This window comes from Hemibagrus wyckioides, linkage group LG23, assembly GCF_019097595.1.
Source record: "Hemibagrus wyckioides isolate EC202008001 linkage group LG23, SWU_Hwy_1.0, whole genome shotgun sequence".
NCBI classification, from domain to species: domain Eukaryota; kingdom Metazoa; phylum Chordata; class Actinopteri; order Siluriformes; family Bagridae; genus Hemibagrus; species Hemibagrus wyckioides.
The window spans coordinates 5,790,723-5,816,821 of record NC_080732.1 but is presented as its reverse complement, the minus strand read 5'-3'; the positions used below and the strand labels follow the sequence as shown (position 1 = coordinate 5,816,821).

At 40.5% G+C, this 26,099-nt stretch overlaps 1 protein-coding gene across 1 annotated transcript; it reads right to left on the bottom strand.

Annotated features, from left to right (window-relative positions):
- Nucleotides 1–8,086: 8,086 nt before the first annotated feature.
- On the bottom strand, nucleotides 8,087–18,492 carry terf1 (telomeric repeat binding factor (NIMA-interacting) 1). Its single transcript, XM_058375908.1, has 10 exons — nucleotides 18,140–18,492; nucleotides 16,250–16,345; nucleotides 15,561–15,688; nucleotides 11,814–11,900; nucleotides 11,065–11,214; nucleotides 10,330–10,424; nucleotides 9,998–10,036; nucleotides 9,766–9,863; nucleotides 8,621–8,700; nucleotides 8,087–8,539 (listed from the first exon to the last, which is right to left on the bottom strand). Exons 1-10 carry the CDS (start codon nucleotides 18,324–18,326, stop codon nucleotides 8,381–8,383), a joined length of 1,119 nt encoding a protein of 372 aa, XP_058231891.1. The 5' UTR covers nucleotides 18,327–18,492; the 3' UTR covers nucleotides 8,087–8,380.
- Between the last annotated feature and the right edge of the window lie 7,607 nt (nucleotides 18,493–26,099).

Below are 26,099 nucleotides of genomic sequence, written 5' to 3'. Positions count from 1 at the left end.
CCACTGACTTTCTTTGCTTTTCACACACCCCCTTTTCCTCCATAGCATCATGAGATTTCAGCAAGTCTGCACTGGAGGAGGAGCTAGCTTGCATGTTTTAGTTCTTAGATTAGTATTTAGTCTCTTCCCTCAGATGACTTCTCATGAGAGGTCTGTCAGAACATCATTCTCCTCAGCTTGAAAGAAATCTTTATACCTACACCTTAGCCGAAATTCTAAATGTAGCCATTCAGCTAAACCATATTCAAGTCAAAAGCGTGTTTCTATAGATAATATGTACAGGAAACGTACAGACACTGAATTAAAATCGTGTAAATCGGCACTTATTCAGTTCAGAGTCTCAGCATCTTTTTGTTTTATAACCCTCTCACTACACCATGGAAAACAGAGGTAAAAATTCCAGCACAGTCACTATAGACTTTTAATTCTAGTTAATTCTAGACAGTTCTTCATCTTCAGCTTCATCACTTGAGTTCATATGTGGTCTAAGCTATCATTACCATCTGCTCATGCAGTTATTAATTTTTGTTTGCACCTGCTTGTAAAGTTTTTGGGTTCACAAAATATCACTAATGTGTCCCGATATAAGTGATACACATTTATAGATCCAATAAGATACCATGGGAAATGGACAAACTTTCGGAAAAAAATGAACAAAAACAAATAATGCGCCTTGTATTCATTTCTGTTGAAATTCTGTTACAGCCCTAGTATACAGTGTACGATAACTTTGCCTTCTGAGCTGAGCTTAAGCGTTAAGTGTTAAACTGGTCTTAGTCTTAAGAAGCAAACTTCAGACCCCATAAACACCAACTCCATTTGAGATAAGAGGAAAATATTCTGCATTTCAGTTTTGTCCAAATTGTCTCTGTACAGATGTTTAGCCTCTTGATCAGCTGACTACTTGTATTAGTTTTTGATAAGCGATGAAATAAAAAAATAATAATAAAAAAAAAAACTTGCTAGTGGATGCTATCTTCAAATATTCTATTAGGTAATGGAAGTGTCAGAAAGTTTTATGAAAAGTCAGTAATCCCCCGGTCAGTTCACAGAGATATCGGGTTTCTCTTGCGTTTTGAACATTTCCACACACGGCCGGTGCGCATTGGACACAGCTGTCGCCACTTCACTCTGGACGGAGGGATAAGAAAGAACGATAAACGAGTGGAGGAGGTGGAGAAGCAGAACCATCACTGAATATGAATCTAAAGAGACTCCATCTCTCATTCTGTGATTTATTTCCACCATTATAGAAAAAAAATATAATCAATGTTTTGCTTTTATCGAAAAGCTTTGCTAGGAAAAGTAATGAAATCATGAAGAAAGCAGGCAGTGAGGAGAATATACAGCAAATTCACACATTTTTAAAGTATGAAGAAACTAGTGATCGGGAACAACTTTAACAAATGCTTTTGCAAATGTAATTGTCCAAAAGTAACCCACAATAGTTAGCAGGTTTGTCTCACATGTTCAGGGTTAAGGGATTGATTTTTGCTTCTGTGCTGTATGTATGTTTTCCTGTGCTTCAGGGGTTTCACCTGGGTTCTCCGGTTTCCTCCGCAGTCCAGAAACAAGCATTGCACCATCTCTTAATTATTCGTAATGTAGGAATGGGTGTATGAGTGTATTAGATTGTTCTCTGTGACGTGTTGGCACCCCATCCAGGATGTCCCCTACCTTGTGCCCACTGGGATAGTGTGCCCCTGCAACACTTTGTGTCCAGTATTGTGTTTTATTCTCTTTCCCTGTGTAATATATCACAGTGTAAAGGGTGAAGGATAATTGGAAGCTGGTGATCCGTAGATAGATAGATAGATAGATAGATAGATAGATAGATAGATAGATAGATAGATAGATAGATAGATAGATAGATAGATAGATAGATAGATAGATAGATAGATAGAACTTTATCGTCATTGAGAAATACTGGTACATAACAACGAAATGCTGTTTAACATCAACCAGAAGTGCAAATAGTAGAAATTGTGCAAAAGTACAGATCTGTAGTAGCCACAGGCTAGCCAGTTTAGCAAAGAAAGCCGAAAACACTGTTGCGTAGAGATTTCTACAAGGTACTTTTATTCGGCAAAAAAGAAAGTTGTTGACACGAGGCAAAGCATGTGTGTTACTTCATTCGCTGAGTCATACATGACTAAGTATGAAATTAATTTCCTTACAGCGCTTGTTACAGAGGAAAGTGGAACAACCTGGTAATTAGTTCCAGCAACACATAATACTCTGCTCTAGTTTACCGTAACAGAACATAGTGCCACCTTGTGGCATTACATTATATTCATGTGGCTAAGCTTTTGTCTATTTGTCTTTTGCTAGAATTTTATGCTTAGCAATGCTCTATATTACTTCTGTGGGTATCATTCAGGAGCCATACTGTTAGTCTGCAATAATTTTCTTAAGCCTCAATCATCAATCCTCATTTTTAACATGCACAAACATTACAATTTTTATCCCATGTGTTAGCAAGAGATTAACATACCGCAAAAGATGAGTTAGCAGCACCTTTTACCTGTCACCTAGCATCCTAGACTAGCTAGTGAAAAGTTTCCTGACTAATTACGGATTAAATATTACAGATTGCGTGAAAGATTTCCAAAACTAATACCAAAAGGAGCGTAAAACAGAAATGAAACTGCTACGTAGCCTTTCCCTCCATGGTGAACTTGAATCTGCTGCTGTGTCCATGAACCGTTCATCAAAACACAGTTTATGGATCTAAGTACAAAAAAATTCGAGCTTTATTACAGTTCCAGATGCTCTGTGGTTGCTATTTTAGTTCCATAGTTTTAGCATTAGCATTTTAGCATTGTTTGTCTTCTTTTAGTAATGGAACACTGGAAAACTTGCTCCAGCCAAAAACAAAGTGTGTGTGTGTGTGTCAGCTGTGTTAATTGCTGCTTACAGATTTCCCATTGTGATATAAAATCTGATTGTCACACTTGTAGATATCAGGTTTCTGTGAACACTGTGAGGTCCTGAGAACAGCTCAGCCTTGGGAACATGTACACTTGTACCAGTGTCACTGCTGTGAGAATAATCCATGAGCTAAACAATGTCAGGTCAGAAGTTGTCCTATGATGGGACAGTGATGGACATGGTTTTGCATGGAAGCTGATGATTCGTTCGTTTTCCTGGCTGAAACTTTTGCTTTATTGTGTTTTATTGTACATTCACACAACAGCAATGTTCAGTAAATCATCAAAAACATCACAGGTCTGGGTGCACAGCAAATTACATGTTGCTTTAAGTTTAAAACTTACCTTTTGTCATATTAACTGCAGGAAAGAGTAAAACGTGAGGCTTATGAAGGAACGACTGCTATAGGTGATAACAGGAACTAGTTGTTTTGTGGATATTATGTACAATATAATAAGAAATGTAGAAAAACCTGTACACCTACTCATTCATGCAATGAATGTGGAATGGGATGTGGTAGCTTAGTGGTTAAGGCGTTGGACTACTGATCCTAAGGTTGTGAGTGTAAATCCCAGGCCCACCAAGCTGCCACTGCTTAACCCTTAACCCTCAGTTGCTCAGTTGTATAAAATGAGATACATTGCAAGTCGCTCTGGATAATGGTGTCTGCCAAATGCCAGAAATGTAAATGCAATTATTTAACCAGCCAATCATTTGGCAGCAGTGCAAGATACAGGACATCGGATTAAGGTAAAGTTCACATCACCCATCAGTGTGGAGAAAAATCTGTCATATGATCCCAGTGATTATGTCTGTAGCATGATTGTTGGTGCTGGTTTGAGTATTTCTGCTTCTATAACTGCTAATCTGTGATTTTTACACACAACAGTCTCTAGAGTTTACTCAGAATGGTGCTAATAAGAAAAAAAAAACATCTAGCGCGAGTGTGAGTGACAGAAAGGCTGCAGTAACTTAGATAAGCACTCTGTACAATTGAGGTGAGCAGAACCCAGAGCATGAGGATGAGCTACAACAGCAGAAGATCATCTAGGGTTCCTCTTCTTTCAGCCAAGAACAGAAAGCTGAGGCTGCAGAGTCCAAAACTGGGACTTGATTTCTGCTGAGGCTCACAGATGATAGTCAGACTTTGGTGCTAGAGAATGAATCTGTGGAATCAACCTGCCTTGTGTTAACACTCCAAGCTGGTGGAGGTGGTGTAATGATGTGGGGAATATTTTCTTGTCACACTCCAATCAGCCCTTCATGGCCATAATATACCATCTTCTAATGGCATGATAAGAGCCAAGTCAGAGTGCAAACATCATCTCTATCTGGTTTCATGAAGGGACAGTGTTCTTCAGTGGCCTTAACCAAGAACCAGATCTGAATCTAATAGAACACCTATGGGATGTAGTAGAACGGGAGTTTCACAGCTCCCGAAAAATGTGCAAGAATTGCATGATGCAATCATGTCAACATGGACCGGAATCTCAAAGGAATGTTTCCACCATCTTGTGGAATCCATGCCATGAATAATTGAGGCTTTTGAGAACAAAGGCAGGCCTTACTCATGTGTGTAATATGTGTGTGTATGTCTATGACATTGTTTCTATCTATCTATCTATCTATCTATCTATCTATCTATCTATCTATCTATCTATCTATCTATCTATCTATCTATCTGTCTTTGTTGTTTGTTTTATTTGTGGGTTGGGAAATCTGAAGGTCAAATATTACAAATAACAAACCTCTAATCTCAACATCCTGTAGCAACAATGGCCTCCGTGTGGTCAGTTTGATCCTATGAATGTAAGGGCTCTAGTGGTTTTTAGTGTCTCTCTGTGCTGAGTTTAATTTAGGTAGATTACTAAATTCTCAGTGGGTTCGGTTTATTCTGTGTGTGTGTGTGTGTGTGGCCATTTCGATGCATTTATACCGTGTTAGTGTTGTCCCACAGCTGTGCAAGTGCACTGAGCATGAGAACCCACTGAGCTCATAGACTCACACCTGTTACTGGTGGGGCTGGGGTTAGGGGGGTTAGGGGTATGTTGGGAGCGACAGAGGACAAGACATTGTGGGAAAGAGAGAAGACAGAGTGGGAAATATGAAGAGAGGTTGAGAGTGGTAAAGAAAGAAAGACACATTTAGATGGCCGGCTAAAGAAAGAAATACAGACAGGGACACAGAATCTAAAAAATATTACATGTAATTGATTTAATTATACATTTATATTCTTATATTTATTGATACTTTACACTTGCTCGAACATTAGGGCCAAAAAGCATAACAAAATGTAACTGTACATACTGTAGGTTAGTTGTTTACAACTAATTTTGCCCCAAGTAAAAAAAGTGAGAGGCAAACATAATTAGAGTTCTGGAAGGACGGAAGGACGGAAGGAAGGAAGGAAGGAAGGAAGGAAGGAAGGAAGGAAGGAAGTCAATTTAGTTAGTCTGTAAGTAAAGAAGTCTAGAATGAAGTCTGGATGGATGGATTGATGGATAGATAGATGGATGGATGGGTGGGGTCGGATGGATGGATGGAAAATGTGTGTTAGTCTGTAAGGAAAGAAGTCTAGAATAAAGTCCGAATGGATGGATGGATGGATGGATGGATGGGTGGGTGGATGGAAGAAAGGAAGGAAGGAAATAATTCTGTAAGTTAGTCTGTAAGTGTAAAAGTCTAAAATGAAGTTAGGAAGTGTGGAAGGAGGTTTGGGAGGAAGGAAGGAGGGAGGGAAGGAAGGAAGGAATTCTGTAAGTTAGTCTGTAAGTAATGAAGTCTAGAATGAAGTTAGGGAGTCTGGAAGGAAGGAATTCTGTAAGTTAGTCTGTATGTAAAGAAGTCTAGAATGAAGTTAGGAAGTCTGGAAGGAAGGAAGGAAGGAAGGAAGGAAGGAAGGATGGATGGATGGATGGATGGAAGGAACTCCAGAAGGAAAGAAAAAAAATCTGAAATAAATGAAGCCTGGAATGAAGAAAGGAAGGAAATCCATACAGACATACATAAGAAAGAAAGTCTAAAAGGTAGAAATGAAAAACAAAGTAAGAAAGACAGGGAGAAAAAATGCACGAAGGGCAGAATGAGCATCACCGTCTGGCTCAGGAGCTTCAAGTAGGAATTAATATATAGGATCAAAAACATTGTTCATCACTGAGGTACAGCGAGTATGACAGATCTGGGATTTTGACTAAAGGTTGCAGTTGTGCTGCTGATGTAGAGTTTTCATCTGAAACAGTTTAGAGATGCTGGATTAAAGGAGCATTCCAGACTGATGACAGAGACACAGAGCAAAGGAGGGAGAGAAAGAGAGAGAGAGAGAGAGAGAGCAAAGAGCAGGAGTTGAGAGAGAAAGAAAAAGTGTACATAGTGCAGATAATCATTCACAATGTCAGTGTGACATGAAGGATCTTAAAGCCAAGATACACTCACGCTCACTCAGTAGTTGCTTTATCCGGGTCGGGGTCACGGTAGAGCTGGAACACTGAGCATGAGGCGGGAATACACTCCAAATGAAACGTCACTTTATCAAAGGGCACCACACACACACACACACGTCAATCAATTTCCAATCATTAAGCTGGTGTTATGTTTCATTTAGACGATTACAGTGAGTAGGTTTGCATATTTTTCATAACAGCATTTCTACTCCCTTGTGTGTATTCACACCTAAATAAACCCAGCACTCTGTTTACTTCATTATGCTGCCAGAGGTAGAGCTAATTAATTTACCATGGTTTAATTACACAGTGTACATCTTTAATTAAATGCTTATTTGATGCACAGGCCTTCATATTCTTCTCCATTTGCATAATGCACTCAGTGACATGAATGGATCTAGCATTTTTTACAGCATTATCTATAAGAAACCATGGATCTAAATGTATATGTGTGTTGTGCAACCTCAGAGGATAGCTTCACTTAGATACTTTAGACTTCCATCTAAAATTAAGGGAAATACATTGTGCTTGCAAGGAGCTAAAAGTCAGTTGGGGAGAAGAAATGTTATTAAAAAAATAGTGCAGAAATTTCTAGTATGTTACTAGGCTACTTAGATGGTATTCCAAGTGGTTGCTAGGGTGTTGCTGTGGTACTTACAGTGCTGTTCTAGGTGGTTTCTAAGGTTTTGCTAGGGTGTTGCTAGGCAGTTGCTGTGGTACTTACAGTGATGTTCTAGGTGGTTTCTAAGGTTTTGCTAGGGTGTTGCTATGATATTCCAAGTGTTTGCTAGGGTGTTGCTAGGCAGTTGCTGTGGTATTTGCAGTGATGTTCTAGGTGGTTTCTAAGGTTTTGCTAGGGTGTTCCTATGATATTCCAAGTCGTTGCTAGGGTGTTGCTAGGCAGCTGCTGTGGTACTTACTTAACATCATGTTCTAGGTGGTTTCTAAGGTTTTGCTAGGGTGTTGGTATGGCATTCCAAGTGGTGGCTAGGACCTTGCTACTTTATGTATAGTGGTTGCTAGATGCTTGCTTTAGTATCCCTGGTGGTTGCTAGGATGGTACCAAGGTGAGTTGCTAAGCAGTTGCTTTGGTATCCCTGGGTGGTTGCTAGGCATGTTGCTATTGCATCCCAGGTAATTACTAAGCATTTCTTACTATGTTCAAGCTGGCTTTCAATGTTTAGTTACGGAGATGCTATAGCATTGCAGGTGGTTTCTAAGGTCTTGCTATGGTATCCTTGATGGTTGCTAGGGTGTTGCTATAGGATCCCTGGTGGTTGCTAGGTTAGTGCCTTGGTAGTTACTGTGATGTTCCAGGTGTCTTGCTAGATTGTTGCTATGGTATTCCATGTGGTTGCTAGGGTACTGCAAGGTAGTTCGTATGGTATCGCAGATGGGTTATGTAAGGTGGTTGCTGTGGTATCCATGGTGGTTGCTAGAGTGGTGCCTAGGCAGTTACTGTAGTGTTCCAAGTAGTATCTAGGGTTTCTATGGTATTCCAGCCAGTTGCCAGAGGTAGATGTTATGGTATCCATGGTGGTTACAAGCTTGCTGCTATGCATTTACTATGATTTTCCAGGTCATGCCTTAGGCTTTGCTAGAATATTGTTATGATATTCCAGGTGGTTGCTAGGGTGTTGCTAGGAAGTTGCTAGAAACCTACATAATGCATTTATCTTTATAGGATTTAAATCCAATAAGGCTCGAGACACACGTACATCCACTCCAGTTTATTTAAAGCATTTTTTGTGCAACATTTCCGGTGCAAAATAAGCTTCAATATTCACTTTTACAATCTTATATGTAGTTAAAAAAAACACAACAGTAAAAGCATTATTTACAGTCACTCATTATAAAAAGTAATAATAAAAAAAAAAATCATAAATGTGCATTTTTGTGAATTTCATGGAATAATTCTAAAATAGAGAAACTGTTGATGGCACAGTAGGATCATTAAAGCATCAGTATTATAGAAAAACATATAGATTTAGAGCCCTGAGATCAGCGTTTCAAACCTTCCATTGTTTCTTTAACGTCCTCCACCTGTCCTTCAGCATGACGCTCGTCCGATCTCTGAACTCAAACTCCTCTAGGATTTTGGACCACTTCCCTTCGCCGTACTTCTTCACTCCTGCCTTTAGGCGTTGATCTTCATCGAACATCCACTTCTACAGAGGACATAAGATATTTTTTACCACACGTATAAAGCCTCGGTAACTTTTATATCATGATCAGACTTGAACTCTTACCTTCTTGGTCCGGTGTTTGGAGATGGTGTTTTGCTCTGGTGATGGTGGTGGTGGCACTTTCGAACTCCTTCTAGAGACTTCTGTACAGATTGACAAATAAAACTTGCATCAGTATTTAAGAATGCGATCAAATAGCTCATCAGTCCTGTCACTAACCAATCACAGGGTCACTAACCAATCACAGGGTCACTAACCAATCACAGGGTCACTAACCAATCACAGGGTCACTAACCAATCACAGGCAACTGTTAACTCGTGCATGCTTTACTCTGTGATTTTACATGAGCAGCAGTTTCAAAAGAAGTGGTCAGCTGGTCTTAATGTGTCTTAGAGGACAGATGAAGGCTGAATGGTGGATAGGAATTGACATGTGACCAAACTGAGGAGGCCTTACACAAACATTCAGACATAATGTTTCTAAAAGACTGATTAAAAAAGAGAACCGTGGATAGATTTTATTTCACATTATAGCACCTTTTCAGCAGGAAGCTGAAGCTCCAGAACGAATTAAATTTGTATGCCGAAGTTCTACTGTATTTAGAATATTCATCCTAAATACTTCGTCTTAAGGCGAAAATCTTTATTGCGAAACAAATTTTCCCATCAGAAATAATGTAAATGCGAATAATCCGTTCCAGCCTCCCAAAAATATGACCGATATTACCAAAACGAAGCGTATGTAAACTGCTTTCAAAGAACTGACCCAAGCCAAGCATTTCCATGTCAAGGGTCGTCACAGGAAGTCACACCTCCAAGCTTGGGCTATACAATGAACAGACCACCCATGCCACCAATCTGTCAACAAAAACAAAAGCCCAAACTCGCTTTTCTTAGCTTTTCACTGAGGCAAACAAGTTTTGAATGGTTCCCGGACGTACGCGCCGTTCTAATGACAAAAATTCTTCATATGCTGATGCAAATTATTTCAATTCTTAAGGTGAAAATTTGTAAAGGAGGCCATTTGTATCCCAAGGTTCAACTGTAGCAATAAGCAGCATGCCATGTGAGACCAGTCAATCTCATGCTGCCAGAAAGAGGCGAGAACACACACTTATGTCTCCAGCCTCACAGATAACACGTGGATGAAATCTACACGCTGCTGATAATCAGTGTTTTTTTTTTTTTTAAAAAACGCAAGTTCGTACTTAATTTGGTTGTTCCACGAGGATGACTCTGAAGCTTCTTTGTGCTTTCTGGTTTCCAGGGATGAGCAGATTTAGTGGAGAAAAGCTTCTTTTTGGGTCTGTGAGAAACGCAACATCATAACAGGGTGTAAAAAGTTCTGGCATGATTTATTTTGGTATAATTTTTTTTTTATATATATTTTTATGTGAGAGAGAGAGACTTATAAACTTTCCATTGTAAGTGAACACTTACCTCAGCTTAAGCTCTGATGAAGCAGCGTTTGTCTCTGGCCTTAACATAAAGCAGAAAAGAAAATGGTTTCATTTACCAATACACACTGCTTATAGGTGTTTTCAGGAACAATTCTGTACTTCAATTATTATATGGAGTGTTACTAAGAGAAGTATAAATTTACGTTTTAATGGAGTGTCTGAAATCTAAACTTCACCTCCTTTCCAGTTACTTTTAAAAAATTATGTATTGTAAAAATATATTCAAGGATGGTTATATTATTGACTAATTGCCCACTGATAGCAGTTTTCCATCACTGACTAAAAAGCAACTGGTTTGAGAGTGTATCCTACTTTACAGGACTGTCTGGTTCAGGTTCTTCACTGTTCTGATCCACATCAGCCTGCTCCGGTCTCTCCTGTCGAGCCTGAACCACTTTAGAGGCAGCCTGTAAGAGAGGACATCTGGTCACGCTCATGTAGACATACACTATTTTGCCAAAAGTTTCGGGAGGTCTGCCTTTACATGCACATGAATGTAATATGGAGTTGGTCCGCCCTTTCAGCTATAACAGCTTCAACTCATCTGGGAAGGCTTTCCACAAGGTTTAGGAGTGTGTTTATGGGAATTTTTGACCATTCCTCTAGAAGCACATTTGTGAGGTCAGACACTGATGTTGGATGAGAAGGTCTCCGCTCTAATTCATTCTAAAGGTGTTCTATCAGGTTGAGGTCAGGACTCTGTGAAGTTCCTCCACACCAGACTCACACATACATGTCTTTATGGACCTTGCTTTGTGCACTGGTGTGCAGTCATGTTGGAACAGGAAGGGGTCATCCCCAAACTGTTCCCACAAATTTTGGGAGCATGAACTTGTCCAAAATGCCTTGATATGCTGAAGCATTAAAAATTCCTTTCACTGGAACTAAGGGGCGAAGCCCAACCCCTGAATTCAATGATTTGGAGGGGTGTCCCAAAACTTTTGGCAATATAGTGTATTTCAAGCAGAGATAATAAACACCATTAGCATACAAACATCCTACAGGTGAGAGTGAGGTGAAGAGATTCAGAGAGACTCGGTTTAACACCTTCAATAAAAAGTCAGACGGATGTTCCTCAAGAAACGCATCCAAGAAGGAGTTCACGCCCTTCAGGAGGTGATTAAAGGAGAACTTGGCAAGGAGCTGATCGTACACGTCCTTCTTAGACACAACGGTGGACAGTTTCCTCTGCAGTTTCTGTCAATAATAATAATAGTAATAATTAAAAGCTAAATAAAAAGAAAGAAAAAACAGACAAAATAAAAGACAAATAAACAGATATACATAAAGAAGAAAAAAGAAAGAAAGAAAGAAAGAAAGAAAGAAAATAGAGGAGATAAACCATTAAAGAAGGAATTAAACAAAAGACAAAGGAAAAAAGACAGAAAAAATATATATATAAAAACAGAAAAAAAGAAAGAAGAAATTTTTTAAAAGAAAAAAGAAGGGAGAACAAAAAGTGAAAGAATAAGAAATGACAAGAACAAGACAGAAAAAAGATGTTATATGTTGTTATACAGTATGTGTGTATAGTTCTTCTGAGTGTGTGATTATGTGAAGCTGCTGATTGGTCAGCTGTTGTAATGCCCTCTATGACATCAGGACATTACTGTAATACCAACATCCTGGCACTGGCCACTCATAGAACATAGTGGAAGAACTTAGTGTAGAATGTGTGGTTTTGAGACAGAGCCCTAATTAGTGTGTATAAGATCGGAGCTTCGGTGCTGCACAGCTGATCAGCTCATTATCTGCTTTCTGTTAACAACACTGATGTGTAATTTAGAGGAAATTACCTCCGGTAAATCGCTCTCTTTCTCCAGCCACTGCAGGGTATGTGCTGCAAGCTGAGCGTTTCCCTTCTCCAAACACACACCAACACACTGGGAAAAAAACAAACACACCGCTCCATATGCTTGTTTAATGGAAAAACTAAAAGACAATATTGTATTCACATTAGAACATAAATGTTTAATTGGAGAAACTTTACACTTTTATCCACCAAATGAGCTCATTTCAAATTTGATGCCGGCTGCAGGTCTCAAAATAGTTGGCACGGGGGCAACAAAGGGTTGAAAAAGCCTGAAGACCTTTGTTGGGATGCCCTTGGTCTTCGGGCCCTCAGAGGACAACACATTCATCACTCATCGGCATGATTCTGTCATTGACATTACTAAATGGGTCCAGGAATACTTCCAGAAACCACTGTCGGTAAACACAATCCGCCATGCCATCTGCAGATGCCAACTAAAGCTCTATAATGCAAAAAGGAAGCCGGATGTGGCATAACATGGTCCAAAAGCGCCAGCGTGTCCTGTGGGCCTTTAAAGTGGACTGTTTCAAAGTGTTCTGTGGTCAGACGAGTCCAAATTTGACATTCTTGTTGGAAAATCACGGACGCCGTGTCCTCCGGGCTAAAGAAGAGGTAGACCTTCAGCGTTCAGTTCAAAAGCCAGCATCTCTGATGGTATGGGGATGCATAAGTGGATACAGTATGGGCAGCATGCATGTTTTGGAGGGCACTATGAATGCTAAAAGGTATATACAGGTTTTAGAGCAACATATGCTCCCCTCCAGACGACGTCTATTTCAGGGAATGCCTTGTGTATTTCAGCAGGACAATGCAAAACTGCAGCTATTACAACAGCATGGCTTCGTAGCAGAAGAGTCCACGTGCTGAATTGGCCTGCCTGCAGTCCAGATCTTTCACCTATAGAGAACATTTGGTGCATCATTAAGCGAAAAACACGTCAAAGACGACCATGAACTCTTCAGCAGCTGGAAACCTACATCAGGCAAAAATGGGACCAAATTCCAATACCAAAACTCCAGAAACTCATAACCTTGATGCCCAGATGTCTTCAAACTGTTTTGAAAAGAAGAGGAGATACTACACCACGGTAAACATGCCCCCGTCCCAACTATTTTGAGACCTGTAGCAGGCATTCAATTCTTTTACTTTTCATTTTATTCAAATTTAAAAAAAAAAAAACATTTCCGGGATTTGGTTTGTAGTGCTTTATGGCAGATCACGTCATAGCCATGCATGTGCAGGTGTACCTACATGTAGGTGTGTGTGCATGTGTGTCTACATGTAGAGATGTGTGCATGGGTCTATATGTAGGTGTGTGTGTGTGTGTGGGTCTATATGTAGGTGTGTGTGTGTGTGTGGGTCTATATGTAGGTGTGTGTGTGTGTGCGGGTCTATATGTAGGTGTGTGTGTGGGTCTATATGTAGGTGTGTGTGTGTGTGCGGGTCTATATGTAGGTGTGTGTGTGTGTGTGGGTCTATATGTAGGTGTGTGTGTGTGTGCAAGTGTGTGTGGGTCTATATGTAGGTGTGTGTGGGTCTATATGTAGGTGTGTGTGCATGTGTGTGTGGGTCTATATGTAGAGGTGTCTGTGTGCGTCTATATGTAGGTGCGTGTGTGTGCGGGTCTATATGTAGGTGTGTGTGTGTGTGTGTGTGTGCGGGTCTATATGTAGAGGTGTGTGTGTGCGGGTCTATATGTAGGTGTGTGTGTGTGCGGGTCTATATGTAGGTGTGTGTGTGTGCGGGTCTATATGTAGGTGTGTGTGTGTGCGGGTCTATATGTAGGTGTGTGTGTGTGCGGGTCTATATGTAGGTGTGTGTGTGTGCGGGTCTATATGTAGGTGTGTGTGTGTGCGGGTCTATATGTAGGTGTGTGTGTGTGCGGGTCTATATGTAGGTGTGTGTGTGTGCGGGTCTATATGTAGGTGTGTGTGTGTGCGGGTCTATATGTAGGTGTGTGTGTGTGCGGGTCTATATGTAGGTGTGTGTGTGTGCGGGTCTATATGTAGGTGTGTGTGTGTGCGGGTCTATATGTAGGTGTGTGTGTGTGCGGGTCTATATGTAGGTGTGTGTGTGCGGGTCTATATGTAGGTGTGTGTGGGTCTATATGTAGGTGTGTGTGTGTGCGGGTCTATATGTAGGTGTGTGTGGGTCTATATGTAGGTGTGTGTGTGTGCGGGTCTATATGTAGGTGTGTGTGTGTGCGGGTCTATATGTAGGTGTGTGTGTGCGGGTCTATATGTAGGTGTGTGTGGGTCTATATGTAGGTGTGTGTGTGTGCGGGTCTATATGTAGGTGTGTGTGGGTCTATATGTAGGTGTGTGTGTGTGTGGGTCTATATGTAGGTGTGTGTGGGTCTATATGTAGGTGTGTGTGGGTCTATATGTAGAGGTGTCTGTGTGCGGGTCTATATGTAGGTGTGTGTGTGTGTGTGTGCGGGTCTATATGTAGGTGTGTGTGTGTGCGGGTCTATATGTAGGTGTGTGTGTGTGCGGGTCTATATGTAGGTGTGTGTGTGTGCGGGTCTATATGTAGGTGTGTGTGTGTGCGGGTCTATATGTAGGTGTGTGTGTGTGCGGGTCTATATGTAGGTGTGTGTGTGTGCGGGTCTATATGTAGGTGTGTGTGTGTGCGGGTCTATATGTAGGTGTGTGTGTGTGCGGGTCTATATGTAGGTGTGTGTGTGTGCGGGTCTATATGTAGGTGTGTGTGTGTGCGGGTCTATATGTAGGTGTGTGTGTGTGCGGGTCTATATGTAGGTGTGTGTGTGTGCGGGTCTATATGTAGGTGTGTGTGTGTGCGGGTCTATATGTAGGTGTGTGTGTGTGCGGGTCTATATGTAGGTGTGTGTGTGCGGGTCTATATGTAGGTGTGTGTGGGTCTATATGTAGGTGTGTGTGTGTGCGGGTCTATATGTAGGTGTGTGTGTGTGCGGGTCTATATGTAGGTGTGTGTGGGTCTATATGTAGGTGTGTGTGTGTGCGGGTCTATATGTAGGTGTGTGTGTGCGGGTCTATATGTAGGTGTGTGTGGGTCTATATGTAGGTGTGTGTGTGTGCGGGTCTATATGTAGGTGTGTGTGTGTGCGGGTCTATATGTAGGTGTGTGTGGGTCTATATGTAGGTGTGTGTGTGTGCGGGTCTATATGTAGGTGTGTGTGGGTCTATATGTAGGTGTGTGTGTGTGCGGGTCTATATGTAGGTGTGTGTGTGTGCGGGTCTATATGTAGGTGTGTGTGGGTCTATATGTAGGTGTGTGTGTGTGCGGGTCTATATGTAGGTGTGTGTGGGTCTATATGTAGGTGTGTGTGTGTGCGGGTCTATATGTAGGTGTGTGTGTGTGCGGGTCTATATGTAGGTGTGTGTGTGCGTGCATTTGTGTGTCTACATGTAGGTGTGTGTGCGTGTGTGCATGTATCTGCATGCATGTGTGTCTGTCTACATGTAGGTGTGTGTGCATGTATGTGTGTGTCTGCATCTATCGGTGTGTGTGTGTGTGTGCATGTCTACATGTAGGTGTGTGTGCGTGCATATATCTGCATGCATGTGTGTGTCTGTCTACATGTGTGTGTGCATGTGTGTGTGTGTCTGCATCTATAGGTAGGTGTGTGTGTGTGTGTGTGTGCATGTATCTGCATGCATGTGTGTGTGTGTCTACATGTGAGTGTGTGTGAATGTGTCTACATAAATGAAGAAAACTCTGTAAATGCTCCAGAGTGCTGATTTCTGACCTGAATAAATAACAGGTTCTTTATGTTGTCGTGTAGAGCAGCGTCTTCCACACTGTCCTTCAGACTGTCCCACACTGAGAGAGCCGACATCAGAGGAGTCACTTTGTTGTTTGGGTCATAATGCGCATCTGAAACACACACACACACACACACACACACACGCACGCACAATTTATGAATAATTAACTCCTACATTAAGGAGCCACTGATGTGAATAATCTAATTTAAGTCATTGCAAGTCTCATTTCCTCAGTCAACGGCCAGAAATGAACCTCATCCTCTCAGATGTTTGCAAAAGAAAGCTTTTCGGGGTTCGGATGTTTAAACTTGACGGTGTGATAAACCTCGATGCTATAATTACTGAACAAATCCCGCTACCTGCTGCACTACGCACATCCAGAGAAACAGATAAGCTGGAAAGTTGTACATTATGGGTGTTCTGCTACACTGTATGGACACTAACTACCGCAGTGCATCGTGGGAGATCAGGAATGTGTTGTCTATTCTTTTCTGTGCTGCATAAGTCGCTAAAGAGGGAATACGTTAAGGTTTTGTTTCTAAAGCGTGTACAAAGAAGTGATATTATTTTCCCACACTCAGTCTTTAGCGCGCTCTGTTCTACATTGGAGGATTTACTCTGACAGTCAGAAAGAGGTGATAATGTGACAAACAAGGAGAAGAAAAGTCACCCAAGTTTTTGCCGTCCATAATTCTGGAAAGCAAGCAGCAGATGGTTCTCTTCGTTTGCTGATGGTCCTGCAGCTGGTACTCGTCATCGATCATCGCTGGAGAAATTCAAAACAAAGTTTTACTTCTACAATATGAAAGCAGGGAGAAATCTGCGTGGCGTAAACGGTAAAATACGTCAGCTTTTGTGCAATATAAAACAACGTAATGTTAAAGGGGAAGGGACAGCTCAGTGGTTAAAGGGTTAGACTACTGATCAGAAGGTTGTGAGGTCAAATCCAAAGACACACTGTTGGGTTTTTGAGGAAGACCCTTAACCCTCAAATGCCAAGCCCATGAGGACAACTTCCCAAAAAATATACAAAATGTCAATGTTGTATCTGCATCACACACTCCAAATGACTGTAGAAAGGACATCATTTATAAATCACACTCTCCGGTGCCACCCGAATGAGGATGAGGTTCCCTTTTGAGTCTGGTTCCTCTCAAGGTTTCTTCCTCTTACCATTTAAGAGAGTTTTTCCTTACCACAGTCGCCTCAGGCTTGCTCACTAGGGATGATTTTGTCCTGGACTTTTGTCCTATGTTTCTAATGTTCTGTAAAGCTGTTTTGAGACAATGTCCATTGTTAAAAACGCTATACAAATTGAATTGAATTGTGGTATAAATGAGATAAATGTAAGTTGCTCTAGATTTGGATGTCTGCTAAAAGCTGTAAAGGAAACCTGAAACTGCTTATATTGATATATCCAGACACTTTTAATGAGTCTGGTATTAATTTCAGGATTGTATTTCTGTTATCCATGTGAGAAGCTGTTGTGACACGCTGACATCATTGGGTGACACTGCTAGCAAATATAATGGCGTTTAATAGAAGATTTCAAAAAAATTTCAGCGGTCTCAAGTGTAAGAGGAAACAGCCAGGTTTTGCTGTTAGACCTTAAAAACAAAGGATTCTATTCTCACTCAGTCTTTTACAGTAATGTCAACGGCTGAGAAAAACAGCAAACATTCGGCTCAGCAAATAGAGATTAGCCTCGGCTGTTCAGGAAAATCGCAGGATGATACGAGCTGACTGAGACTGTTGATCTTTCGGCTGCTCTCTTCATGGGTGAGGGGTCACCACACCAACTGGGCACCTGACACAACCCTCCCATTTTCATCTGGGCTTGGGACCGGCACTGCATCCAGTGGCTGGGGTTTGGGCACTGGCTGGGAATCGAACCTACCACTGAGCCACTAGCGCCCTACGAGCTGACTGAGGTATTAGCATGAAAATCCCCAGATAAGGAGGTGAAAGAGAAGAGGCAGGCTGAAGGATTAAAGCGCTCACTTTAGGTAGAGATGCCACCACTTTCATTAGGAGATCAAATGGCATTGTGGGTGATGTTCGGTGAATTAATGTCAGTGAAGAAGTTTAAACTAAATAAAACACAAAAACCTCAGTATTTATTTACAAAATAAATAATTACACATGCTTCGCCTTTAAGGACCTTAATTGCAATACACTGCTAATTAATACACATTAATGTCTGGCGTTCTAATTCCCCATATACTGACTGGAAACTGGTGAATAAATTAACCCACATTAATTGTAGTGTGACTTATTTTTTTGTATAAATGCGGAGAATAATAAATAAAAGAAATAAAAGTTAAATGATTTATGGCTCCGTTTGAAGAAGCTTAAAAGAGTCAATTGTTTATTTTCCCGCCTGTGCACCAATAAGTCCCGCCTCCTGCATTATGATTGGCTAAAAGTTCATGCGTGCAAGGAATCCGCCAATCTCAGTAAAGAGGAGCAAGACACCTGGCCAATTACAGCGCAGGAGGCGGGTCGAAGCTGCACTATTAAAGCGGTGAAGCGACCGAAACTAGCTTAGCAACAGGCTTACCTTCGAAGACTTTTAAAGTTTTGCTGAAGTTCTCGGCGCTTTGCTCTCTGTAGTAGCGACACAGTGACCGGAAGCTGAAGTCAATCATCCACGACTTAGCAACACTTTCTACCTTACGAATGTCCACTGTGGCGCCTGTCGTGCTCGATATAACCGCCTGGTTTTCCTGTGGAGCTCCGACATCCATAATGACAGCCGTGTAAAAGTTCCTACAGCATGAGCAACAAATACAGTGCGGTTTAAGTGTGTGTGTGTGTGTGTGTGTGTGTGTGTGTGAGAGAGAGAGAGAGAGAGAGAGAGAGAGAGAGAGAGAGAGAAACTGATCAACTAAACTCGGAGGAATGTACTATTCTTCTTCTGCTTCTTCTTCGTCGTCTTTTTTAGACGCGTTTACTTACTGCCACCTACTGGACAACACGGTGAATAACAAATGCAATTAAAGGTGCAAGAGTCAATGTGTTTCAGCCCTTACAAATAATGCGCAATACACTATATTGCCAAAAATTTTGGGACACCCCATCAAATCATTGCATTCAGGTGGGCTTCGCCCATTAGTTCCAGTGAAAGGAACTCTTAATGCTTCAGCATATCAAGACATTTTGGACAATTCCATGCTTCCAACTTAATGGGAACAGTTTGGGGATGACCCCTTCCTGTTCCAACATGACTGCACACCAGTGCACAAAGCAAGGTCCATAAAGACATGGATGAGTGAGTTTGGTGTGGAGGAACTTCACAGAGTCCTGACCTCAACCTGATAGAACACCTTTGGGATGAATTAGTGCGGAGACTGCGAGCCAGACCTTCTCATCCAACATCAGTGTCTGAACTCACAAATGCGCTTCAAGTGGAATTCCCATAAACACCTTGTGAAAGCCTTCCCAGAAGAGTTGAAGCTGTTATAGCTGCAGAAGGCGGGCCAACTCTATATTACATTAATGTGCATGTGAAGGCAGACGTCCCAGTTTCGCCCTGGCTTGCAGTCTCCACTTTAATTAATCCCAAAGGTGTTCTATCAGGTTGAGGTCAGGACTCTCTGCAGGCCAGTCAAGTTCCTCCAAACCAGATTCACTCATCCATGTCTTTATGGACTTGCTTTGTGCACTGGTGTGCAGTCATGTTGGAACAGGAAGGGGTCATCCCCAAACTGTTCCCACAATGTTGGAAGCATGAAATTGTCCAAAATGTCTTGGTTTGCTGAAGCATTATGCCGAAACCCAACCCCTGAATTCAATGATTTGATGGGGTTATCCCAAAGGTTTGGGCGATATATAGTGTATATGTAGGAATCCTAAAATTTAAACCATTGCTTTATGATAAAGTGGATTAATTTCCGAGCCAGTTTAGAAACCTCCTTTCTGGTCAGGAGAGTTAGTTTGTATTGGGAATATCCTCTTGTCAGTCATGTTATAGACACGCCCCCAAAACGCCTTCATAATCTCATAAATCATTATGAGGCTTTTAAACAGTTGAGTGCCTTAGAAATTAATGCACCTTTAAGATGTTTACAATTTTAGAAAATTTGCATCATGTTGGTAAAACGTATCTTATTGCACTCCTATCCTTAAAATCTTCTCATCTAACAGCTTTCCCGAAAAATCACCTGTCCCATTTATATCGGGAGTATCTAGTAATATTAAAAAAAATGAATAAAGAACGAAATAAAGAAATATAAAATAATAAACAAAGAGCAGGCTGATTTGTGTACTTTCATAAACCTCGACAACACATCGTTTTTAACCCTTTAAGCGATTTTTGAACGATTATTTCAGCGATTTTTGTGTCAACGAACTGTTAGAGACAATGGCCGCTAGGTGGCAGTGATCACCGCTGGTCTCTAAGCAAGCGTTTCCCGTTCTGAACTCTTATTAGCAGTGGAGTATATTAGTTAATTAGTTAGTATTAGATTAGTTAATAAAAACTAAAATCTATTACAATATGAACCTCTGCTGTTATATTCTATAAGTTTTTTTATGTATGATTCTATCTTTTTGTTCAGCATTACTTTTATTATTCAAATTTTAATGTATATTTCATTTGAACCTTTTCCACTTTGAATTATGAATTTTTCCACTTTTATTTTGTGTATTATTATACTTGAATTTATTTATTTATATGATTTATATTTATATATATATATATATATATATATATATATATATCTTTTAAATAACTTTTTATGTTATTCCACTTGTTATATCAGTTTTATTATATGCACTAATTCCACTTTTAATGAATTTATTATAACTAGCAGGAAGTGAGGAAAGCGTCACTTTTCGTGGCTGGAAGTGAGGCAGGATGTTAGGAACAGTCTGATTTAGTGGCAGGAAGTGAGGAAGAGTCAGGTATAACGTTATGAGCACTGGTGAACAGAATAACACTGATGATCTCCTCATTATGGTACTTGTTAGTGGGTGGGATATATTAGGCAGCAAGTGAACATTTTGTCCTCAAAGTTGATGTGTTAGAAGCAGGAAAAATGGACAAGCTTAAGGATTTGAGCGAGTTTGACGAAGGGCCAAATTGTGATGGCTAGACCACTGGATCAGAGGATCTCCAAAACTGCAGTTCTTGTGGGGTGTTCCCGGTCTGCAGTGGTCAGTATCTATCAAAAGTTCTCCAAGGAAGGAACAGTGGTGAACTGATGACAGGGTCATGGGCGGCCAAGGATCATTGATGCACGTGGAGAGCGAAGGCTGGCCCGTGTGATCCGATCCAACAGACGAGCTACTGTTGCTCAAAATGCTGAAGAAGTTAATGCTGGTTCTGATAGAAAGCTGTCAGAATACACAGTGCATCGCCGTTTGTTGCATATGGGACTACATAGCCTGAGACCAGTCAGGGTGCCCATGCTGACCCCTGTGCAAGGCCGAAGGCACCAACAATGGGCACACAAGCATCGGAACTGGACCACGGAGCAATGGAAGAAGGTGGCCTGGTCTGATGAATCACATTTTCTTTTACATCACGTGGGTGGCCAGGTGCCAGGTGGAACACATGGTACCAGGATGCACTATGGGAAGAAGGCAAGCCAGCGGAGGCAGTATCATGCTTGGGCAATGTTCTGCTGGAACACCTTGGGTCCTGTCAAAGCAAAAATGGTTAATGGTTTTATGAGCACAAATACGAGTTTGAGGTGTTGACATGGCCTCCAAATTCCCCAGATCTCAATCCAATCCAGCATCTGTGGGACGTGCAAGTCTGATCCATGGAGGCCCCACCTCGCAAATTGCATGACTTAAAGGATCTGCTGCTAACATCTTGGTGCCAGATACCACAGCACACCTTTAGAGATCTAGTGGAGTCCATGCCTCGATGGGTCAGGGCTGTATTTGCAGCAAAAGGGGATCAGGACAATATTAGGCAGGGGGTCATAATTTTATGCCTGATCGGTTTAAGTAGACATTCAGAAAGACACTTAAATTCAAATAAACATTTTGAGAAACTTTTATTTTTAAGCAATCAAAAGTGGTGAAATGCAGAATGTTTGAGGGATAATCACACACACACACACACACACACACACAGACAGTGAGTTATATACATATTTATTCTTTATTCTGCATATGCTTAGGACAGACTTAACAAGGAACACCGCTCTCTAACGTACAGAAACGGCGACACACATGTACCATAACAAAGTGATCATGAGTCCAACATGCTGATGTGCGCAGAGACATGGACTGTCTTCAGCAAACGCTTCACCCAAATCCACCCCCCACCCCCCCACCCCAAAAAAAGAGGCAAAACCGATAAGAAAAGGATTTTACACAGACCAACGTTTCTTCCAATGCAAAAACAAAAGCACACATTTATCATCATGGCTTAAGAGTTTCAGGAAAAAAAAAAACAAAAGCGATGACAGAACATGCATTAGCTGACAGATCCCTGGCGATCTGCTATTCCCTTCATCGTAAGAAATCGTAAAAACGGGAGGAGATTCTACATTAAAAGTTTGCAAGACGTGTCACCTCATTTTGGAAAAAGAACATTTTTGAAGAGAAGGTTACAGTATCACAGTGAGCTCTTTCTTTAGTTTCCTCTCTCCCTCACAAAAAAATAAAAAATAAACATAATAAAACAAGACAATGAAAATGCTCAGTGTTTGAAATGGCACAGTGATCAAATACAGGGCTGGAATAATAGATATATTTTTATACCATGTTTAATGAAATCTGAACTAGTTGCACTAGAGATAATCGCTTCACACACTAGCAGTGTTTTTTCAGGCTCCGTCCCAAATCCCACCCTATTATATAAGAGCAAGTGCAAAGCATTCCCATTGTAGCCTTTCTGGTTAACGTCCCAAATCGCCACCTTTACTAGTACTACTTATTTAAAACAGGAGTGTGATGATATATCAGTATGAATGATATATTGTGATAACTATACGTTATGATACGTTACAGAGGCATAGATAGTAATAATGCTAATGCTAATTAGGGCAGATGATTAGCATACAGTGTCGTTATGCACTCGTCAGTGTGAATCTATATCTGATGATCCAAATCCTGCTCCTAAGTCACGTATTTTTTTAAAAAAAATCTTAGTATCACATCGACAAAGGGATATATTTTGAGCTGCTATTTTTCTTTTGCTCACTATTCATACCTTAACATACACATCTGCTACTTGGTAATAAAGGAACATCTACATTATTCCTCCTAGAGTAAGTGTGCGTTGAGATTTGCACTACACATTATTCTTATTAGGAGGGTTTATCGAGGAATGAAATGAAATCAGTTATATACACTCGCGCTCAAAAGTTTTGGGATCACTTGCATGTTTCAGCTTGATTTCAGCTACGGAGGAAGACTCCCATCAAGCCAATCCATCTTGTGGGAGATGCTCCAGGAAGGATTGGGGTGAAATCTCATCAGATTATCTTGACAGCTAGAATGCTCAGGCTGTATACGCTGAATGAATTGATGAAGGCAAAGTCTGAAGAAAATTTCCATCAAAATCATTATTATTTATTTATATATACTGCGACATGTCAGCAGGTCCTGTTCTTTTGCTATATTTTCTATTCAGACTAACTTTGTGTGCATTTCCTTGGAAAACAATAACATTTTTGAGTGATCCCGAACTTTTGAGCGGTAGAGTATATTAAGAACGCTTCATAAAACGATCATTTCGCTTGTTTTCGCTCTCGCCTTGGAAGGAGGCAGCCTAATTAGAGGCAGCATTTTGGGTAGTGAGTTGAAGTGTGTACCATAAGGAGAGCTGGTCATTCATTTCAAACAAAATGTTTTGGATGAATCCTTCTCGAAGAAGGCGTTAGTGCTACGATTTTTAGATTTGTTTTATATAGTATTTTAAAACGTTATTTTGACCGCGATGGAAAAATGCTGAAGCGCTCAGCTTTACATCAGACGCGAGCTAATCGCAAACCTGTGTGGCTAGCGCTGTTACTAATCGATCCGTACAGGAGACACGATTTGTCCTGCTCAAGCGCGAAATTGCTGGCCACAACACGTTAACATTATATTATTAGTAGTATTATAAATAAACTGTCGTAAATCGCTACGTCATACTTTAGACAAGAAGTAGACGCATTTCCGCACACGCGGAGTACAAATCCTGTTTCCGGTACGGATCGAGTAGTGACAAGGGGCAAACAGATTCCGTGTTTTCGTTTTGTTTTATTTATCGTCACCCAGTGAGTAAACTAAAATAAAACCAAATCCTACTTCTTTTTAACCTCTGGAAAATTTTCATTTGGTTATGTAGCACTCGTTTGTCAAGATGTGATCGGGTTAATATTTTTATTTTTTTGTTTGTTTGTTATTTACTACGCATTTTAATTAGCGTCCACAGACGATCTTTCCCCGATTTGGAAATGTACAGAATACAGCATAAATAGGAACCATTCATGACCTGATCACTAAATATAATCATTTGAATGTGCGGCTTTTGAACTTGGCAGTAAAAATGCATGCGCAGTGACATCTGCACTTTGAAAAACAAGTGCGTTTCCCTTCTACATTAAAAAATAAACAACAAAAATAAAAACGCTTCGTCTCACGGAAAGCAAGACATATGAACTGGCGCGTTGTTTACTGTTGCCTGGTGTATGAGCTAATAAACCGATGGCTTATCCACCCGAGGAGATGAATATTTATACGTAATATACAGCAATTACGAGATTTAAAGTGTTTCCATGTGATGCACTGATGAATATTTATGATATAGGTTAAACAGTAAAGATGAATATTCAGAGTAAATACATTCCCATGTGTGATGAGTATAATGTCTATGGCCTTATGTTATAACGTTTCGCTCTTTGCCAAGACATGAACACGTACCTGTTTCACAAGAGACCTAAATGACATCATTATCTGTAAATAAGGAGAAACATACACTAGTCGTACGTTCGTTTTGTAGAAAACCTGAGAACTCATAGATTATTTCTTATTATCTCTCACTGAAAGACCTGATTTATTCCTATAAAAAGTAGTTTGGTTTTTTTTTCTTCTTTTTTTCTGTACAGTGCTATGAACAACAACAAAAAAAAATGGATTAGCCTTTCCATAAATAACGCCGTTTATTTAGGAACAGGCGAGCTTCATTTCAACCAGGAAAACGGTTTAGAAAAAATAGAAGTATCGACAGTGTTCGCTCACAAAAAACGTAAAATACTTCGCCTGTTGCCTTTTCGGATCATTCTCACGTCATTTTTACATAATTATAAAGGCCCATATCTGCCGTTTTGAAGATAATTCATATCCGACTAATGTAAAATCTCGTTTCCGACCTGTAGTAACACTGTTTTTTTCAAATATTAAAGATATATATTTGTAAAATACATGTGTATTTTGTCCGCCTGTACATTGAACTGTAAAATAAAGTGCAGTAATTTTTTTCTTGGCCTGCATAGATTTGCAGTATGACAGTATTGCACTTTCCCTCTGTTTACTAAAAACCGTTTAAAATTCATCTTTTTCTTTTTACACAAAAATTCAATTAAATATGATGAAAACACGTACGACATACAGCAACATCTGAATGAAGGCAACGTGACAGTAGAAAATGATAGCTGAAAGTTAACTGGGGTTCAGTCTGACTGAAATCATTTTACTCCACATGATAATGAAATAAAAATGGATGTTTCCGTCTATACGGTGCTGGAGAGTTCCAATTCTCTTTTTAACGCACTTCTTTTGTCCACTTCCCCTTAGTTAAGTCCAGTTTTTTTTTAAACTACCTTTACTTTGTTGGCTTGTTAGTTAGAAGAGCACTATATGAGGGATGAGGGATCCGGATGACATCACTGTAGGCATCAGGGAAACTATCTACCCAGAAGACCTTGCTTTAGACCAGTGGTTCTGTTGAATGAAGCAAGAGCGTCCAAAAATGATTTCCTCCACTAGTATTTCGCACACTAGACTAACGACGAGTCACGAGGGGGAAGTCAACAAGTGTGCATTGAAAACAGCATTGAAGCACAAACCGGAACAGAAGACCTGACAGACTTTGGAGGACGTTTAGTCGCCATGACAACAGAGTTGATTGCATGAAATTATACATGAATACGAGATGATTATGTGAATATTAGGTTTGACACAAAGAGTGAGATCAATGTCACAATTTGCGGTCTGAGGAAGAAACACTTCACTGGCAATTAACAAATTGAGGGGGAGCTACGTCGCTAATGCTAATGCTAACCGAATCAGAATGAACCACATAAACAATCGAAGCTGTCTGTCCGGTTATGTGAGAGCGTCCACAATGGCAGTAAAATAAGGAAATATTAAAAATAAATAAATAAATAAAAAAACAATCACATTAAATGATGGCATGGTTTGGTTCTCAAACACATTCTGCTTTTTAAACAGGTTCATTAGAGAACCGAACCAGAACCGGCTCTGGACTGTTTATGGAAAAGGGGCACAAATGTAATAAGGGAAAAATTTTTGGAAGCATAATTCTGTGAAATTCATGCTGAAAGCAGAGCTGA

What these genes read in the sequence shown, in the direction of transcription:
- terf1 (XM_058375908.1), bottom strand. Translation starts at nt 18,326, where the DNA reads ATGGATGTCGGAGCTCCACAGGAAAACCAGGCGGTTATATCGAGCACG. An exon ending in AGAACCTGTTATTTATTCAG is followed by an intron (nt 11,901 to 15,560) that starts GTCAGAAATCAG and finishes TTTTTTTCCCAG; the next exon opens with TGTGTTGGTGTGTGTTTGGA. An exon ending in CCAAACACCGGACCAAGAAG is followed by an intron (nt 8,540 to 8,620) that starts GTAAGAGTTCAA and finishes TGTCCTCTGTAG; the next exon opens with AAGTGGATGTTCGATGAAGA.